General features: G+C 40.0%; 1 protein-coding gene across 9 annotated transcripts in view; it reads right to left on the bottom strand.

Moving 5' to 3' along the window:
• LOC121658109 (transcription factor COE1) overlaps nt 1–21,050 on the bottom strand; it is a 270,763-nt gene that overhangs the window by 24,308 nt on the left and 225,405 nt on the right. For all 9 annotated transcript variants that reach the window (XM_042014571.1, XM_042014572.1, XM_042014573.1 and 6 more), the window contains exon 11: nt 6,744–6,832. In XM_042014571.1, coding sequence (XP_041870505.1) covers nt 6,744–6,832 — 89 coding nt within the window. The remainder of the gene's footprint in view (nt 1–6,743; nt 6,833–21,050) is intronic.

The raw sequence follows: 21,050 nt of genomic DNA, 5'->3' as shown, positions 1-21,050 counted from the left end.
GGGGGAAATGGAAAAATAGATATTTTTATGAAAGGTTAAAGAAAAAAAGAAACAATTTCTTTACTGCCACCTGCTGGAGTTGACAATAACCCTTTGTCCCACGGAGAGAACAAGCTCCTCACTCGGAGGACAGTTACGGGGAGCATTTAAAATACTGTGATCCCAGACACTTACAGTAGATTAGAATTTTTTATTGGTGCTGTGTTGCCATAACAACATAAAGACAGCAGATGACTTAAGCTAAGCTTGCAAAGCAAAAGGCTGCTCATCTGGCAGCTAAAATGAATACAGTTCACTTCACAAGTTCCCCATATGGACCCTTAGTGTATGGTAATGAGGATACCATATGGTGGGAGAAAATGCACAGAGAACAATTGTGCTCCACTGGATGAGTGAAGTGAGCAGGAAGTTATGAGGAAACACAGGAGAGAGATTTGTGTGTGTGCTCTCTAACTCAAGGGTTTCTTTCAGAGGGGGGTTCTCTCTCTTCTTAATCTTCCTCCTAATATATACATGCATAGAAATGACAGAGAAACATATTGCACATTTTGCAACATCATTCATCATAAACTGTCAGCCGTGTTTGTAAATCAGCTTGGTAAGATCTTAGAAATTTGTAATGCTTAAAAGGTAAAAGTGCTAAGTTTTTAGACAAAGTGCAGGAAAATTTAAGCACTTCTGACAAGTAGAAACATTAGTGGTAATCATTTTAAAAATGCTTGCATCTTTCTGCCCGCATGTTTAGCTGTAAATAATGCCGCAATGAATAAAAGCTTTAAAAAAGGGGAGGGGAGGATGAAATGGAAAAAAATATTTTTTATTTTATTTCCAAAAGGATAAAAAATAATAGATTATCAGAACCATATGCATGCAAAATTCTGCTGTAAATGTACATATGCTATACAGTACACTGTACTAACCAGATCCTAAACCTGGTAAGACAGCTTGCTAAAGGCTGCAAAGTCAATTTTGTACTACACATGCTTCATAAAAGATGAATATAAATGCATTAGTTAGACACGGTGAGCTAAATTAGAAGGTCAGGCAGGGCTGGAAGGGCTGAAATATCACACAACCAATGACTGTAATTACTCTTTTTTTAAGTCTATTAAGTGGTGTTGTTCTATCAAGGCTCAGGGGTATAGGACATGAAGTACAAGATAAAGTAATGTGTATTTATTACTCCCACGGGATCAATTTACTAGATATTTTCAGCTCCATGGAGCAAAATACACAAATGCAGCTCTTGTTACTTTCTTCAAACTGTGGCTTTTTCCTTCAAAACCTGCTCCTCGAAGGGACTGTGTTTACCTGTTTGGTGTCTTCCTGCCATCCTCAGTTAATTGTTGTATTTGAAACCAACCAGGATGAGGATACAGGAACAGAGAAATGTGGGGATCCCTCCTACAGGATGTTCAAACAAGTGGTTTGAGTGGCTCAGATGGAATGTGCAGACTAGAAGATCCAATCCCAAGCATGATTTTTACCCCAAGGCAAAGCAGAAAGTGGGAGTGGAGAATGGCACAGAGCTCCTTGTCATCATGTTAGCCCTGATCTATTAAAAGTTTTGTCATAGATTCTAAATTACACCATCTGCTCTAATCATTTGCTGAGTAAATGCTGACCCAGTTATAAAGAAAGCTCACTGAAATGTGTGTGCATACTGCTGACCTTCAGAAAGGAAAGGGCTCCTTGCCAGCCCTGTGTGCTGGCTCTGCCCTTCAGCGAGCAGTCTGTCCCTTTGCTCTCTCCTTTCAGACTCTCTGCATATTCCCAGACACCCCTCTGACATCCACCACCCCATAAAGGTGATACTTTCACAGGTACCTCGCCATCTCAAAAGTTTTGATGCTCTCTCGCTGAGTATTTTCCATAGGATAAACAAAATATCAGACCTCAGCAACCTAAACGAGCTCCTCAACCAACTAAGGGCTCAAATTGTTAGGAAACTTAAAAAACCCCAACTGGTGAGGGTTCAATACCAACCTTAACTCTGATCTCACATTTCTGTAAATTTTACAGTAGAACGTAGAAACCTCTAAGCACATCCCATGACCTCCTTGCTGTACAGATGAGCTCCAAGAGCTCCTCTTTACATGCTCCCCTTTCCTGCCCACACTTAGTATAAAAGTTTTCTGATTCTCTTTTTACACTGGGTGGGGAAAAAAGAAATGGTGCTTTCTTAGCTGAAAATTACTAACTTAGGTTAAAACACAGTATATGTTGTGTTAGCAGATGGCAATCCTTTCTGGAATTTCCATTGGGTCTGTCTGAAGCAGCAAACCTGAGCTTCATTGTCTTCATTGCTATTTTAACCTCTGCTAGCAAGCCTGGGCCAACCACCCACGTTTAGAGACAACCCTTATTTGCAATATAAACACTACCCGTGTCACGATGGATAAAGGGCAGATCTGTGGGATTCCATACAGAAAAAGACAACTGCTTTTGCCAGCCTCTGATTCCTAATAACCACATGTCTTCTATTAGTGGCCTAAATGAGGAGGTGGGCTATGTCTTGGGGGGGTTTAATGACTGACCAGAGAAAAGGAGCTGAAGGGAAGGAGGATTCTGGTTACCTGTGCTCTCAGCACAGCAGGGAGGCCCCTGTGCACTAGAGAGAGAAGCTTCACTTTCATCTACATGAAGAGAAACCAGAAGTAAAGGTCCCTTTCAGGAGGGGTAAGGGGTCTCCTAGAGAACCCTGAAGGAACAGACTGGGAGGGAGAGGACATCAGATCACAGAGGGGGTTGATGCAATGACTCGCTCCTCAAATACAGAGTGAACAATCTTCTGCTTAATCTAAATACAAGTGATGAGTTGTAGGAGTGGTGAAAATGGCAAATAAAATCTAGGAAATTGCATATAAAGAGGAATTGTTGTTATTAAATCATTTAGGATGGATATGTTTCAAATCTAGCTCACAGTTGAAGCTGTTTTACAGCTCTAGCTGTGGAGTTTTAACAAAATTGCAGAATTGCAACGTGTCTGCCAGGGATTTATTTTAAGGATTGCAGGGTAGTTACATGAATGAACCTTAATAGACTCAACATGTTGTTGTGATCTGAACTCTTCAGTGATCTCCACTGCAGTTTATGTGCACAGGAACCAACAACACGAGTGCATTTGTGTGCCTGTGTGCAAACACACAAGATGGAAATGGGGCACACACATGTGCAGGGCTGTTCCCAGCTCCACACAGGCTCTCTACAGACTGCTCCTGCAGGACAATAACACCATTTCTCAACCTTAGCATCACATTTTCACTTCTCCCCAGAGATCTCTTGTTTCCTCTGATCTGCCTCCTGTCTGTATTAGAAAGGACAGGCTACACTGCCCAGCACACTCCTGGTACTTGATCTCACTACAAGCTTTGGGTGCTAATCCCACCACATCTTGTCACTGCTCCTGGTGCTTGTGGGCATGGGGGTGTCTGTACAGACATGCACATCTCCCTCCACTGGCTGCCTTCCTTGACCTGCTCTGCACAAGGAAGGAGCAGGATTCTGGTTCAAGCTGGCTTCATACTTCAGCTGCCAACATCAGCTCCCACTCTTTTCTCCAGAAACTATATACTGCATTTCTGCTTTAAGCACATCAGCTGTCAATCTTGCAGTCCAAAGACCCTAGTTCCCAGGTGCTCCCATTCTCTTTGCTGTGGGAGGGCATTCTCTACTGGAATTTGGCTAACGAAGCACTGAGAAGGAGAAATTATTTTTTAAAATCTGGCTTCTTTCTTTGCCTTCTTCCAGGATATAGTTGGAACATTTAAAAAAATTCATCCTGAGCATAAATTTTGAGCACTTCTGAAAGTACTGGTTCTAAACTTGTGGAGATCAAGCTTCTCAAACAGCCTCAGTGGTTTTAGAAATGCTGCTAACTCCACCCTGGAGGGCAGAGCATGTGCTAACACTCACTTGATGGCCTCAACAATTCTCCTTGACTGCAGGGATAAGTCACAGAGCAGAATGCTCTTGATGGTCCATGGGAAGGGCAGCATGCCCTTATGAACACAAAAATTATAACCATTTCTACCTCTGGAAAGATCTCTAATTCACCAGTAATATTTCAATGGAATAATGGCCACGAACCCTAGAAGCAATTAGAGAAATATGATCTGTTTTATTTATTTAATACAAAGGCACAAGCTTTTTCATTAATAGAAAGTGATGATACCCCGTGAGGACAACGGGGAAAACGGAGGGAAGGATTTTGAAAGCTCTGAGCACTGCTCTCCTCTCTGCTGTTTCTCTCGAACATTTGCCCTTTCTGCCCGTGGTTCCACTGTGGGAGCCATATGGCTTCCAACACTCCTCTAAGTAGCCACTGAGAATTGTCTGTAGTGGAAAAGTGCCAAAGCCCTTCCTGGTTTAATGACATGGGGAAGAGCACTGTGCAGTGCTCACCAGCACAGAGGCTCACAGCGTCCTTGATGATGATTCTGGAGCCAGCAAGCGATGCTGGGAATTGAACCATCACTGCCTCAAATACAGAAGTCGACATGTGCCAACCCCTGCTGCATTCAGCCTCTGTGCGTGGCATATTAATGAGACTTGAACTTGAGGTCCAACCTTCAAGCTTGCACAGAAGGAATTACCCAAAGACAGAAAAAAAAGGTCCTGTTTTCATCTTGTTTCCCTCTAAGCTTGCCCAGTGTTACCAGTTTCTTCACTGAGTTTGTCCAACCCTTAAGAAGTAACCTTTTTTTTACGTCATCACTTCTTACCTCTGCATACATAGCCACAATTTCCCTTGATTTAAAGGTCTGAAAAACTGGTTCAAAAGGTACTCCAAAGAAGCACATGAAGCCAAGAGGGTATAGGAGGGGACAGATGACTCTGTGCTAACTCTCAGTCTCATACCTTATCCATAAATACCTGCTAAATTTTGGAGTCAGGATATGGAGCTAGGAGAAGCTTTCTTCTGCCTGCTTTTATGTCCCATGACATGCAGCAGGAATATGTGGTACCAGTCTCAGTCAAAACGGGAAAGTGGAGGGTGCTCAGCCTGGAGGCTGCATTCCCACTTTCCCACACCAGCACAAAGGGGTACTGCTGGGGACCCCCTCGGTGCCTCAGGTGTCTAAAAGGAGCCCAGTTCCTATGGAAGTTGGTGATGCACCACAATCCCTGGCCACATGACCCAATTTGGAATTTCCCAGTCTTATTTTACTTGAATTTCCTGCTTTAAATAAAATCCATGGCCATCTCCTAGTCGGCTGGAATGTTGGGTTTAGGGAAGTTTTGTGCAGCATTTTTTTGGGGCCTTCCAAATGCCTGGTGCATAGTGAAGGCTGGCTTCTTCTTTTCTGAGAAACTGTTTTTCTCCAGAAGCACATTTGGCAGCAGAGGCAGGATAGAGATAAAAAAAAAAAAATGCCCCTACAGAAGGATGCTCTCTTCCTTTGGAAAGGGTTGCACCTCTGGAGTGAAACTTGACAAGCCATGAAAGCTGTGTCCTGCTGCAAGTCGGTCCAAATGTTAGGGAAAAGGACAGCTTGCAGAGGGTGAACAGAGCCAATGGTAAGTGTAACTCTCCAGGACAGCATGTTTCTCTGATGGTAAGAGGGAAGGACAACACATCAGCGACCCCAAAACCACAGCCTGCAGCCTCCCTAGGCAAGATAAAGGACTGAATAAACCTGTAAAAAAAGTCACACACTGAATTTTATTTCTTTCAAGGAATTAAACAAATTAAGTTCCAGTGTTTAGGAAATCTTCTCACCTTTCAAACACTTTAGAAATGTAACTAATCAAAGCCTACAACAATCTCTGATGAAAGCCTTTGGACAGCTCAGGGAGCTACAGAAGAAAGGTCACAAGTATTGCCCAGTCATAAAGGCTATACTGGATGTACATTAAGTGAACAATTCATTTGTCTGTGTCTCAGGATTGCAAATTCACATTTTCTTTTCCATAGGGAGTGTTCTGACTCCCCAGCTCACTCAGTAACAGCAGATAAAACACGTGGTGGCAGCTGGCCACAGACAGTGACTCCAGCCCACCACTATTGCTCAGAGTTCCTGTGGACATGAGCAACACTTAAATCCCCCATCTCTTTCTCCAGCATATCACAAAAGTTACTGCAAATTCTTGCAAGGTAGAAAGAACAGATCTGAGTGCAATCCCAGGGTTTTCCCAGTACAAGAAGCCTGTCTGAACAATGCTGTCTTTCCCCCAGCTTTTACTTGACAGAAATCAACAAAAACCCTCACTAATTTTCATGGGAACATCACTTCAGTACACAATGCTGTAATTATATCAGCAATCCGGAAATAAAACAGCATATAATCATTATTATCCTAAACCAATACATGATGCAGCAGCAATGGACTCACATCCAATTAACTTGATTTTATCAATGGTGAAGTTCTCAAAATTATGCTGGCAAGTGCTACTGATACCAAAACCAAAAAGCATCATTATTCTATGAAAACACTGCTCAGGTCCCAAAATGGTAACCAAAAAAGATGTTCATTGTTAAGTATTTTAGAACACAGAGAATGATTCACATTTAAGAAAGGCAAGAGCTGTTTGAGCTGGCTGTGACTGAGAGGACAGCAGAATTCTCCTAAGGCTCCAGTGGGAGTTGCTGATTGGGCTTCCTTGGTCATGGGTCTGTTTCAGCTTATCTGGGTTGGGTACCAAACCAGGACCATCACATTTACAGAGCCTTGCACTTTCAGACAAAAACATGCAGTAACCATCTTTACCATATTTAATAAAACAATAAACTTTGTGCTGACCTTTGGCAAGCGTTCGGGGTCACCAGGGTGCCGGGGGATAACCTTCTGTAACCTTTGGAAACCATAGTCAATGGTGGGTTCGTTCAGAGCTGAAACAACAACAAACAACAGCGTGATGTGACAAAGGCACAGCAATGGGCTCAGGTGACAACGGGAAAGGCACCGCGAGACCCCGGCAGGACCACAGCAAAATCCCCTTTGGCTGGACCCAGCACTGCCTGAAATCCTGGTTCAAACACTGCTTGGGATTGGTCCTTTGACTTCAATCCAAGCCTTCCCACTTCAGCTCCTCCAGCGAAGCTGCTGGAAGATTTGGGGATGTTGTATTCATCTTCCAAAGCGGAAGCAATTACTATCTTTGAAAGCCACAGTGAAACCAATTTGATAAATACTTCACACCCCATGTTTCAGGTTGGGTTTTGATACTATGAGGAAGGTAATTGGAAAACAAAAGTAGTAACTATTCCAGTGTCTTTCTTGCTCCAAATTTCATTATACATTTAATTTGCTCCATGTGCAATGCTCACAAATAATTTTTGTTCTGAAATACAGGCATTTGTCTTGGCAAAGGTTTTATTTTTTACTCATCAACACTGACTTCAGCAGCTTAGGCTCCAATCAGCACTAAACTGATCCACTAATAAGACTAAATAATTAAAAAAAAAAAATACATCAATGTTTTTAGTTCATCTTTCCCTAGTCCTTGTCCGATAAAATGGAGGTGAGAAATGGTGAAAGTGGAACACTTTAATCTTCATGAAAATGCTGGTCTCTCTGCATTAATGGAAGCTCTGATTGTGTCAAGCCTTTAAGCACATGCTTATCTGTAAGCACATACTTACACCCATTTGCTTTCAGCAAAGCAAATTTGAGCATATTATGTTTTTTATATGATTGCCTATAATTACAGGGGACTGCGCTGAATGACCTTCTAGCTATATTTCCAGTCATATGATCACTTTAAAACTCAGATGTTAGTGAGACTTCAACATGTGCTTAGAATTTCCTAAGTGCTTTGGTGAACTGGAACAGTCAAGTATTCTCGAGCATCTCTAAACAACAGCCCATCTTGACTCTCCCATGCCAATAGAGACGTGGAAATATTCCACAGCAATTTGTTCGAATTTTTTGAGTTAAATGGGGGGGAAAAAATCAATTCCAATGTGTATTTTTATATATTCAGCCTTTTCTTTTCTTTTGTGGAGGAAAAAACATATTTTTTTCATTTTTGAGTCACTTTAAAGTTTTTCTTATCTTGTCTTAGCTCATTAAATCAAAAAAATATATTTCTCGCACAAAATTTGCTTACTAATTTGCAAATATATCATACATCTTTATCAGGGTCTTATAATGAACTTTATTATGTGGCTAGAATGATATTTGAATATTGCAAAGAGATTTAGCATCAAACTCCATCTCCCAGCCTTAACATGCCATAACCTGTCTGTATTTCCATGTTTTAAGGGAAGAGAACATAATTCCATACTCCTAATGTTAAAGATCTTCATGTTTTCATGAAACCAATATCTAATCCCTGGCTTGTTTGCAATTAATTGGCATTCCATAACAAGCCCACAAAACAATCCCTTTAAATGATTGTTATTTTCAAACCAATTTCTACAGCATATTGTCCAGCTGGCAACCAAAGGGTCAGATTTTTATCTCCTCCTGGCACATCCCATCTCCATAAGCAAATCCAGCAATGCTGATGCAGACTGAGGTAGAGGAAGGTGGTGTTGGGGGGATCCAGACCTACCCAACATGGTGAAACACACGTGTGGCTGATGGGGACTGGATGGAGAGGCACAGGCTCCATCAGGACCTCAACATCCCTCTCATATCAGAAAGGAATCCTCTGACCATATCCTGAAATCAGTCTTACAGTATTATGGTAACCAGACTAGAAATCCATCAGGATTTTACTTTTAGAGCTTTTTATATATCCTGGAGGTCATGACATCCCTCTACTCTCCTTGCTTCTTTGGGGTTTTTCCAGGCATTTCCTTTCATCAGGAATATCTGAATGTGACCTTTTATTTATATTCAGGTCATTATATGGAAGGAGTGAGAATAAGGCTTTTCCCCTTCTTGAGCCCTTTTTGATTTTGGGATGATGGGGCCTTTTCTTTCCCACATTTCCTTTCCCACCCTGGCCCATGCTGACCTCTCTGTTGTGTAGTTTTGCAGAAAATATCACTGTACCTTGGTTTAGAACCCCCTGGTTTCACTACCCCTGAGTTTACTTACAAGGCTGCTTAGTTTAAACCTTCTTCAAATAAATTAATTTACTTCTATTTATATTTATTATGAAAAATAGCTGTTCTCTGAGAAGATTAAAAAAAAATCCCTACAGTTCAAATTTACGTTTCTTTTGCAAATATGTTCAAAGATTTTAGTGTGGTTCTGTCAAATGTGTTTCTCCTCTAATTCAGTCTAGTTTATGGCCATTTTCCCTTTAGATCCTTTGGGAAAGTAGTTACTAAATTCTGCAGTATTACAAATGGAGGCCAGTTCTGAAATCCCCCCAGAGTTAGCAGTCATTTTCTCATATCTTCCTACACGTTCAACACATTTGAAATCCACAGAGTAATTCCTCTGAGTATTTTCTGAACTAAATGGCCAAAAAAAATGTTAATTTTATGGTCCAATCTCACAAGGCATCAAGCATACTGTGAGAGATAGTGAAAACTTTCTGCCTCAAAGAGCTTCAGCTCTACTTTAGTGGTGGGGAGAGGATGCACACAGCAATCTGCAGGATTGGGTCCTAAACTGCTGTTATCATATACCACTCATTAGTCTACAACCCTTCAACCTTTCAATCTTAGATAAAATTAAAAAAAAAAAAAAAAAAAGAGATCTTTAGGTGCCTGGGCATCTTGACCACAGACTGGATACTATCAGCCCTCCAGCCCTTGTTCATTTACACCCCCAATGTAATTAATCATCTCTCAGTGAAAGAGATCTGTTCACGTATTTAACCCCACCTTCAGCATTAAAGCCAGACCGGTTGTGTGCCAGGAGGTGGAAAAACTCCAAAGAAAAGGGGATATTCACATCTCCAAGCACTGCAGAAGAGCTGATACAAGGTCAGACACCATCTCCCTGCAAGGTTTTCCTCTGCCCCAGAACATGTGATTGGTCTCTGTCGTTGAAGTCTATCCACAATAAGGCATCTCCCAGTCCTCTAATTCAAATAACAGTTTTCTTTCCATGATTGGAAAAAAAGAATCAATTAGAAATACAACTCTCTATTTGTGTTCTTGACATCCATACATGAAAAACAAGCTAACACACACGGTACTTAAAATGCATTCCCATTACCTTATATTTTAAAACTACTATTGAAAGTACTGCTAACTTTAAAAAACTGTACGAAATTCAAATAGGTCCCAAGGCTAATGGAAGCAATTTGTATACCAACCCAAACTGACTGGCCCACTTTTCAAAATACAGGTATGATAATCTTGTGGTTTTAAAAGGACATTTAAATTGAAAGACTGTGAATTTAGTACATAATTATACCAATAGAACCCTTTAACTTGTCAACTTGTAAATCTAAAAGGCTATCAATCATTTCTAAAGAGGAAATAAACCTTAAAATTCTTTGATTGACAATGCTTATTTTTTATGTGGAAAGAAAAAAAAAGGAGTAAAGTGGCCAGAAATCCATTTACAAAAGTACATTGTTTTACATAGGTGAGTAAAAAGCCAATAATTACACCTCCAAAAGACATATAAATCAAGGTAAGTACTTTTCCCTCACTTACATATTTTAAGTTGCAGTAAACTTCAGGTAACTTTTTATTAAAATACTTTTCCAAATGCAAAGCTTATTGAAGCCATTAATAGAGTAGCATTTTCATTTAAGCTAATATAATCATTTTTGCAAATACAAGATTTAAACCATTTTTCTTCTTCCAAACAATAAACTTTCAGCCTGTCTCTTGTGTGAATTAACTAAAATTACACCCAGGTGTACAAAATCTGTCTATCTATCCTAGTGTCTGAGTTGAGGCACAATATTTATTATTCTTACCATTTTATGAATTACTTCTTAAACCCTTGAGGAAGAACTTTCTTTAGAATTAGACTCCAACAGAATAAGCCATGAAGCTCTTTATGCAGCAAGTCTAAAGCCATAACTCATAAAATCTAAGGCTTTTAATCAAGAAAATGCACAATGTCTATGGAAATAGGATGTGTACATTATATTCATCTTTTCAAAGTCCAGCTTATTTTTCAACAAAAATGCTGCTTATGCCTTTGAGAAAAAATATTTCCACCATAACCATAATTTCAAATTCTGCACAAATAATTTTAATAACCACATGCAGATAATCCACCATCTTTAAAATTATATATTTATTTTTTTTTTTAACTAGTCAGTGGAGGACTTTTTTTAATATTTCACATAATGAATTCCTACTGTGTCAATAAAGCTTTGGTTGTTAATTGAATGACTGTCTGCTGTATCTGAGAGAGAAATTTGTTTCTCTGGCCATGCTGCCAACTTACAGCAGAATGATCGACACTTAATACCAGCAATTAAAAGGACCTGTTCAAATATCATATGGAATTCGTACCTTGGGGTAGTGTAGGAGAGCCCTTCACCAAGGAAAACTCATTCAGCAAATGCAGAGTAATTGAATTAGACACATTTTAACATTATTATTCAAAGAAAAATAAACACACACTACATAGAAGCATTATGGAAATATTTCAGAATGTAAAACATATCCAGTTAATTTGTTTCCCATGCATTCATGGTTTCATTTACTCCTTTTATTTTTCAGTCCTTGTTTCTTTTTCATTCTGTTTGACCCAAAACCAATGAGAAAGCAGCACTTAGACCTCTGAACTTCCCATATGCTTTTCCAGTGGAAAAGGCTGCAAGGAGAGGGAAGGGACTCTGAGGGCTCAAATAACCAAAAATAAAAGCCTGAAGGCTACAAAAAAATTTGCCTCAGGTCCACAGGTCTGACCGTCCCTATCTCAGATGAGAAATCTGGTCTTGATTGTTTTAAGTGAAACACTCAGGGAAAGGCTGTACATGGGAATTAAATATCCCACAGTGTTTGCTCCTGTGGTGAACCAGGGAGTCGCTGAAACAGTGGAATGGAGGAAGATTTTTTAGACTCTTCCTCTGTCTCTTCACAAATTCATTTTGTAAATTTGGCTCTACAACAAAATTAGACAGCTTGTGACAGGTCCTGAACTGCAGTGTCAAAGAGGTGGGGCTTTGGGGTCTTCAAAACAGTTGTTTTGGGGTTTTTTTCCTGTCCAATTAGAGAAACTTCATCAGAATATAAATAGAAGGTGACTGTGGCCAAGACACACAAAGGTTTGTGTTTCAACATCTCACAGCCACAAAAGACTTCTGCTGCAAGCCCCTGACCCTAACAAAATAAAACATTGACTGCAGAAGATGGGAATAGGACAGGACAGACCATAATAATGTCAAACTCCACGTACTAAAATGCCTCACTAAGGCCCTGCAGCACAGCAGTGCTAGTGAATGGTGTTATAAAGCAACATTCTGACACCAAACCCAACTCTTATGCACAGTGGCCTCTCTCTGCCTGCTCTACAGAGAGAAAAAAAAACTTCAAAACCCCATCATCAAATGAGAAAAAGTCTGTTCTGCAAATCTCCCTGCAAAGACTTTTCCTTTGCTAATTAAAGCTCCTTAAATGAAAACATGCAAGCATTTGAGCTATTGGTTGTTGTTGTTGTTGTGAATTTGTCTTGCTTTTTCTAAAGTTTTCTTTCCCTGGAGTGTTTATTCCCACAAGCAATGGAAAACGGAAGTGGGTGGGACAGCGAGAGCCTGCACAGAAAGGTCTGGGCTAGAAAGGCTCTTCCAGTGCTAACCCAGAATTTCCTTGGTTTTCTGGTCTTGGTACTTAAACATGCCCCTGTGCACTGAGTTTCCACTTCTAAAATCAAACCGTGGCATTATGTCATTTTTTGAAAATTAGAAATAGAGTTATCCAAAATGTAATTCCTACATTTTATTGCCATGTAATGCCCCAACAGACACCACGTGCACGCACCAAGCAGCGAGGAAAATGCAGAGGTGAGTCAAGTGATAAACTGAAGATAGAGATCTCCCGAGTTTCCCTAGTGACTGCTCTTTACTTGAACTAAAGATGCAATAGGCCAGTGTTTGAGGCAGCTCCACTGTGTTCATCAGTGTTATTACAAACATGATAGACAGCGTGATATTTTCTTCCTGAAAACAATTTTTTTCCTGCAACTTAGAATCAGAGGAGCAATTCCCTTCCAACCCAGCTCACTGTCTGCAGCCAGAGATGGAGGTGCTGAAGATGCAAGGAATGCAGGTGTTGAGCCCCAATTTTTTATGGAAGTTACAGAATGCAATTATGAGATCTGCCTAGCGGGAATCATGTGTTGCTTTCTCCAAACACATCAACTCTGAAAGTTCACTCTTAGCAACCTGGCTTGGGGGAAAAAAAAAAGTCAAACAATTTGTGAGCTTCACAGTTTCTTCTTCCTCTGACTGCGCTGACCTCTTGTCTAATGGGGAAGATTTGGCCTTAAGGGAGTCTGAAACAGAGTCCAGTTTCAGGCACTGGAATTTAAACATCCCAATTTCACAACAGGCTGGTAGAATTCACTGGGGATGTGCATACAGAGGGCCAGAGGGAAATTAATGCATGTTGGTTACTTCGTCTGGCCGTCCAGGTTAATTGATGCATCTTTGGCAGTCATTATAAAAAGGGGAAGAACAGCATTTACATCTGAATATTTTTCAGTTTTTCAGACATATTCTGGCAGTGCATGTGAGCATGCAGCAAAAAATTTACTGAAAATGGCTGGTTCTCAATGGGTTGTCCCTTCATTCAAATAAATAAATATATATATGTGCACACATAAACACAAGCACAGAAATGCATCCAAGCCAAGATTTAAAATAATGGCTGCATAAGGTTAGTTATAAGATCTATATTTAGACCTGCTTTAAAACATTTTAAAAATAAAGACACTGCATTTATTTTTAAACTGTTGGCTCAGGAACAGATGCAGAGATGTACCATACAGAGTGTGGGAGATGCTAAACAGTCACCTCATGTAACCTTTTCTTTCATTCTGTATTCTGCATATTTTCAACATTTTTTCCCTTTGCATGCACTTCACAAATTCCACAATGTAGGTGCAGACATCTTTAAAATTGTCATAGGGATAATTTTGGATAACATACAGGAAGTTTTTTCCTTTTTTCACCTTTCACAAACTCCTTTGAGGTAGACAGTATTGAAAATCACTGCTGAAACTTGTTGGTATGCAGAAATACTTCCTTTTGAATAATGCCTCTCACACTGTTAACCTTGTTATTTCTCATCATCTCTTCAGATTATTAAAAAAAATAATTATCACCAGGGGATGCATAAATGAAAAACTCGGTGTCCTGTGTGAATTTCTATCAGAAGCATCTTAGCCTAAATTTGGCTGTTTCTCAGAATTGCAGACTTCTGACATGCAAGCGCACTATGGTCAGAGCAAAAAAGAATCTTCAAGAGAGAAAATTGGAAAAACACCAGTGCTCACATCCAAAATCTCTGAAAATGAGATTCACAGGGAAATACAAGTAGAGCTGAATCATAAAAACAAGATGAATTATGCCTAGCTGTAATGAATATTATAGGTGTGGTGCTCGTGGAAAGGGCTGACCTGCTGTGAGGTTTAATTTAGGTCTTTAATCCCTCTCCATAACTAATTTTAAATCCCTTGGGAAAATAATAGTTTCCAAACACCTTTATTTCTAAATATTAGCTTTGACTTGTCTACATGAAATTGCAGTGAGGCTTCACCCAAAAGAAAAAGGACCATTTTGGCTATACCCTGGATGATGCAGCAAATTGTTTAAAATTAAAACAATTGAGTTTGTTGTTTTCTAGTTTGTACATTTAAATAAAAATGTATAATTTGAGAGCTTTCAATAGTCTCTGACTTCAGCAGCAGATGTATCTACCTGCTTCCATAATTGTTCAGGCTTTGGGGGTTTTTTTCTGCAAAAATTTTGACAATAACTGTTATCAAGGGTAAAAAAAAAAAAAAAAAATCATACCAGCCTGTCTGATAAACATGTTCCCTGCCCTCACACCCCAGTGAGCACTGTGACACTATACTTTTATCATCTAGTGTGTGCTCAGAATGAGCTTAGAACAGCAATTGCCAGGAATAGGCAGGCGATAAACTGCATTGATTTAACACATCTTGTTTTCAATCATGCTCGGATTTTCTGAGCACGCATTTTTCCTGTACTTCAGCTTGTAGCTTTTATCTGACGAGCTGATCCCTTTTCACTGGAAAATGAAAAGGTCGCACAATAAGACACGGTTTACTGGAACTTGAGCACGCACCAGGGAAAGTATTTTAGATAAATACTGTCAGACATAGTGGAGCTGAATTTCAACAACACAATTGCTAAACAACAATACTTATTACTCTCTAGAACAAGCCTACAAGCAACTTATGGCTCACAGCAGGGGAGATCTCAGAGTTAGGCTCAGTAGTTAAAGAAACCTAAGCTTGTTTAAAGATGCAGCATTGCTTTTGCCTTACATGCACCAACCAGCCCTACCCCAGGACCAAACTAACACCCCCTCAATTCCTTTCCTAGGTAACTTATAAATTATGGAAAACCACAGCAATGACTTTTCTTATTCTTTTGTCTCTTTTCTTGGCAGAAAGGTGATTGACTACATGCTTGATTTAATTTAATCAAATGGAGTACTGGGTGCTGGTAAAAATAAAATTATCCAAATGTGAAAGTAATTTAACCGAAACTAATTCATTAACCAAGGTGAGTTGCTGAGGAGGTCAGTAAACAAGCAAGGAGTAATATGGCATGAAGCATCTACCAAAGACCAAGGTACAGTAGGCTCAGAAGGATAATTCTTATTCATTTCCCTCCTCCCTCTGAAGTGACTGCAAGGATCCTGACCAATACAGGACTGGAAGCAAAATATCCTCTCCTTTTCCTATCAGAAGGGGCAAATAAAATTTCCAAGTTATTTCTTACTGTACTGATTGTACCCAAGAAAAGATACCACCTATTCTTCATGGAAGCTGCAATACAAAGGGAAGTCCCAAAACCAAAGCATCATCCCCACAAACCTCCTCCCCATTTCTCAGCAATGTCAGTGCAAAACTGGTGTGAAATATTTATGTTTTCCTTTTTTCTCCTGAATGTGCTTATTATTCATTTAGGTTCAGCACAAACTCATCCTAAATTTACTTTGTCCAAGATCCTGAACCAGTTAAAAGCAGAACCATTCTGGCAAATTTTCTGAAACTACACTGACACTGGCTGAAGTTTAGCTAGTCTTCTGCCTATACACATCAGATGGCCAAGCCTCCAGCTCTAGTCAGAGCCATCCATCTTTCAGATATTCCGCGCACATTGTAAGTCTTACAGAAAGAATATCATAAATATTATTTAAGTTACATTTTTGAATTATAATTTTAAATAGGCAAGTCACAAGCAAAGGGATAGTCCTTAAGAAAAGCATAAAGTAAAATCCAACTTTGCATGCAATGCCACTTTACATTTAGCTCCATGAGCCTGACTCTAAGAGAACTCACACGAGCATCAATTTCTCCTTCTCACCTGGCAAGGTTTTGTTGCTATTTTTTTTTTTGCTAGAGGAGTAAGCTGAAAATCCGTGCTGCATTTTAGGGTTATCTCATGCAGCACAGGCAGAATTCTGAAATGTCTTCTCCATTAAGTGCTCATAATCCCAGAAATGAAAGTAACTCATTTCTTCCCAGGGTGCCTGTTAACTGAGAAACTCATCTTAATTGAATGCACAGCTCAGTTAACCATCTTCACACCCTCAAACCATTAGTGCCCCATGGACAGCTCTGCCGGGTCCCTGCCTGCCTGAGGCTCAGCAAAGGAGGGGATGTGCTGGAGGTGATGAGCAAACACTGTCAGGGGCTGGTGCTCCTGACAAAATGAGAGCTCTGGGGCTGAGCTGGCTTTTGCTAAATTATTGGCATTAGATCACCTTGCTGGTCAGTTACAGAGGGATCACCAAATCCCGCAGCTCTGTCCCCAAACACGAGCTAAGTATCCTCGAACGTGCCTACAGAGAGATCACTGGTCTGGAATCCAGAGCCTTCCAGGCAGAAGGGAAGAGGAAGCAAAAATAATTGCTTCTATCCCTCCCTTCTCATCCTGCCTCTCTTCCACCCTCACAATTTACCATCTAGAATGCACTCGGTAAACCAGTGAAAGTGAGTGTGGAAATTGAACTATCCAAGGTTACATCCATTTGCCTACAAAGCTGATATCTCAAAAAGAAGCTGTAAAGGCAAGGAAGTGAGGAACCAGCCTGAAACTCACTGTCCTGCTATGAAACACTCCCAATATTTCATTTACAGCAGGAATGAACTTTGGTTCGGTGGTCACTGAAGTTTGGGATACGCATCAAAACGTCTGAGCTGGTTGATGGCACCCCAGAGCAGTAACCACATCCCTGTGCTCAACTAACACTGTTCTGGGGTGGGTGAAACCTTTCTGCACTCCAGCAGGGCTCACCAGAACTAACCACCTTCCTTTTAACAGGACTAAAAAAATATTTTAAGTGTTATTGGATTATTTTTTCCTAAATTGGAAATATTAAAATTTCCCTAATTAACACAGAGGTGGAATAAACAGATTAAAGATTTTGAAATGATCAGTAAATAGAGTGAAAGATGTAAAGTTATGATGGATAACCAGATACCATCACATAGGTTTAAAATCATGCACTTGTACTTATTTCCTAATTTTCTAGATATTATTGGCAGCCTGTAGGAAAATTCAGATCTCAGCTCTGAAGTTATCAATAAAATACCTTCCAAGTGGCATAGTATTGCCATTTTGTCTTGTATAAAACAAATACCTGCTTTCCATCCAATTCAAAACAAAAGCAAACTCCACTGTAATGGATTACATTATTCTGCACACATTTTTTTTTCCTAGTAGATTTCATAAGAACTGTTGTCATAAAAAATTGCCACCAAAATCTATGTGTATTGTATTAATATGCCTCAAAGTTCAATACCGACACAAACAGTATCATCAGGTGATAAAAACAAAGATGCTGCAAGTGTGACATGAAAAAAGAGTATTCGAATGCTAAAATCTAATTTAGCAATTTGCAAATTGCTGCTCTAAAAGGAGGAATTTAGCATTAATCTCGCTGGAAGTGGCATATTTATCAGGAACTGATTTGCAGCTTTCCAGGCAGTAAGCAATGATATAAATACACTTCTGGGTCCATCAGCACTATGCAAGAGTGAGCTTAAACAGACAAACCCACGGAGGTCCTGGGTGTGTGAAGGATTAAGCACCTGGCTGCCACAGTTAATTAGTGGGCACAGAGGATGCACTGATGCTCCTGCTGCAAACCAGCTCCATCACAACTGCCCTGGGGCATCTCCGATTCCTGCTCTCCTGGGCAGTGTATCTCAGGTCCAGGGAAGATTTTCCCTCCTACAACATGGCCCCTGTGCATGCCAAGCCCGTCCTCTCTGTCAGCACACCTTCCCTCATGGAGGTGCACACAGGGAAAGGGATGGGACTGCAAAAATGTCCAATATCTTGGGCTTCAGAGAAAATCACCCTGGTTTTGCACTGCAAGCCCTGTGTTGATGCTGGACAGCCCATGTATGTCCATGGGCAGCTGGGCACGGCCAGGGGGCTGACCACACCTTAGAGGTGTGAGAAGAATCCCACCAGTGGGGTTTTCTCACTCTCTTGGCTTTGATTTCTACGTTCTGTGTGGTCTCCTCCCTACCTGAGCATGATACACATTCAGTGGTAAAAGCAGTTATTGAAATAAATCTCAGTTGCAGCTGACTGAGTAACAAATGGACACTGACAAGGTTCTGTGCATCTTGCTGGAGCAGATGGATCCTTGCTCACCAAAGCCAAAGCTGGAGGAGACACAGCAATGATATTTAAGTCTAGGACACACAAACTGGTTGAGGCTTTCTCGAAATAGCAAAGGGAAATGCAATGTCACCTTTTTCTTCCAAACTTTGCTTGTTGCACAAAACAAAAGTGAATGAGCAAAAGAAAAGCAAAAAAATTCCCCTGGGATTCACCTGCTCTACCTGTCATTTCCTTTTGTTCCCTTTCCTTCTGCAATTCCCCCCACACCAGCAGCACAACAGAGCGCCCTTCAAAAACTACTACTGCAGTAGTTTATCACAAGTATAAAGTAAAACATGAAGTACTGAAACACAAATAAAAGGAAACTAAATACACCATCTCCTGGGCACCTTGAACAAAACTAGAAAAAAAATACTTCTTCTTAACATTCAAATATTCTGAAATTAAATAATTGGAAAGGGAGAGGTGGGACTAATCCAACTCTGTTTTAAAGCTTTTATACTGTGAAATCCCATATTATTCTACAGGCACCATTCACCATGAGCTAAACTGACCCACTGAACTCTGGCATAAGTGTCAGATGGCAGAATTTGGTTTCAAGTACTCTTGAAAAAGTACTCAGGGTTGACTTTTATCACATTCAACTACTAAGCATGCAAATCATTATTTATTATTTCTTAGGCTTTCAAATCTCACCGGATTAAAGAACACATTACATGATCTGGTCAGAATTTTTTTAGCTCTGTACTTTAATCAGATTATGGCTGTGGAGACCTTAAGTTTCAGGACATTTCCCCAGCAAAGAAGATGTATTTCCAGCAGCAAGAATGAAGTCACCCTTTTTGTTGTGAACCTATGCAGTGGTTTTTGCCTAAGAGCTCTTTCCACATTATTTGGCATCATACATTCCCTGTAATTTATAGCAGTCCTGAATTATTTCTCAGTTTCAGAGCTGGGGAACAAACAGCCACAAAACCGTAAAATTTAGGTACCTATGCCTATTTAAAAATCCCAGCAGGCACCTAAATGAACTTTCAGGACTCTAAATGCAATTAAAATTCTGACTTTAAGTAACAGGGTCAAAATTACAAAGGAAGTCTGAGACTCAAAACAGGGTTTTCTGCCACTGGAAGAAAACCTGCTGCTCACCAGTGCTTGGACCTGCAGTTTGAACAGTCTGATAGCATCAGGAGACATTGAGGTGCTGCAATCAGCCAAGTTTTAGTGAACTAAATCTGTAAATAATCACAAGGAACAAAATTCAAGATTTCTTTCTCTGTGCTGTGCTGGGCAAGGGTAAAAGAGTCGCCTGTTGGGCATAATTTTTAGTAGTAAACTGCAGAGGAAAGGAGATGTGAGTCAATGATAACCTCCCATTCCAAGCACATAAAGCGTTTCAACTTCAAAAGGCACTAATGAGTAAAAATTAGTATCTGCCCATCCCTGTACTATTGCCTTCAAGTAGAATTTATTCTATTTGAAGTTTTTTTTTTTTAATGTATTTGTATTCTTAATTTATTCCCAGTCATCATGAAAGCTTTTGGAGACATGTAAGATTCACCCCCCCCCCAAAATGACATTCAGGGACCGTCATTAACTTCCCATTTCCTAACAGGTTGCACAGAGGAAAAGCAATATTTTCCAACCTGTGGTGTACAAAACTCCAGGACCCCAGAAGTCCTGCAACTGTTTCTTGGTGGCCCATGAAACGGAACTGAGAGAGGTGCAAGTCTGTTGTCAGCTGGTTTAAAGCCACTGCACAATTCATTGTTCAAACGTCTGCATTTGCAGTGGAAAATATTTACGTGTCCACAACCCTAAAAATATTGAAAAGAGACTGCAATAGATGGTTTGTTGGCACAAGCTCTCCTCCCACTGGAAGATTTGCTACATACATTGAGGCACCAGCTTGGAAGATTGTGGATATTTTCTGCTGAATGGGGCCCTTGGAGAGGAAATATTTGATTTACTGCAGAGTTCTCATTTCCCTGAATTGCAAATAAAGTGTAATTTGATTAAATGTAAATGAATCCTACAATACTTTTGGTGGCTTGTCTGAAACAATTGATTGTAATGGGCATCCATCATTTGGCTTGATTTTAATTCAGAGACAAAAAAGGCAAAATGAGAAAACTAAAGCAAGTGCCACTAACATTCTAGAGCTGGAGGAGTCGGGATTCCTGGCGTTGGACTGTCATTCCCATTGTTCTCAGAGCAGAGGGGAAATGCAAAAGCAAAAGCAGAAGAATAATGGGAAACACATACATAGAAATAGATCTAGAGAAAAATTAAGCTTTTTCACAACAAGTTCTGTTAAATCAGCTTAAGGAGCACAATTTGTTAAATTTATTTTAACCTCAATATTCTAAAATGAATGAGCAAGGAAGATGAATATTGCT

The sequence above is a fragment of the Corvus kubaryi genome, unplaced genomic scaffold (assembly GCF_017639235.1).
Source record: "Corvus kubaryi isolate FWS band 111438036 unplaced genomic scaffold, C.kubaryi_AGA036_p1.0 split2-37374, whole genome shotgun sequence".
Classification (NCBI taxonomy): domain Eukaryota; kingdom Metazoa; phylum Chordata; class Aves; order Passeriformes; family Corvidae; genus Corvus; species Corvus kubaryi.
Note: the sequence above shows the minus strand (reverse complement) of the source record. Positions and strands in the feature narration are given on the sequence as shown.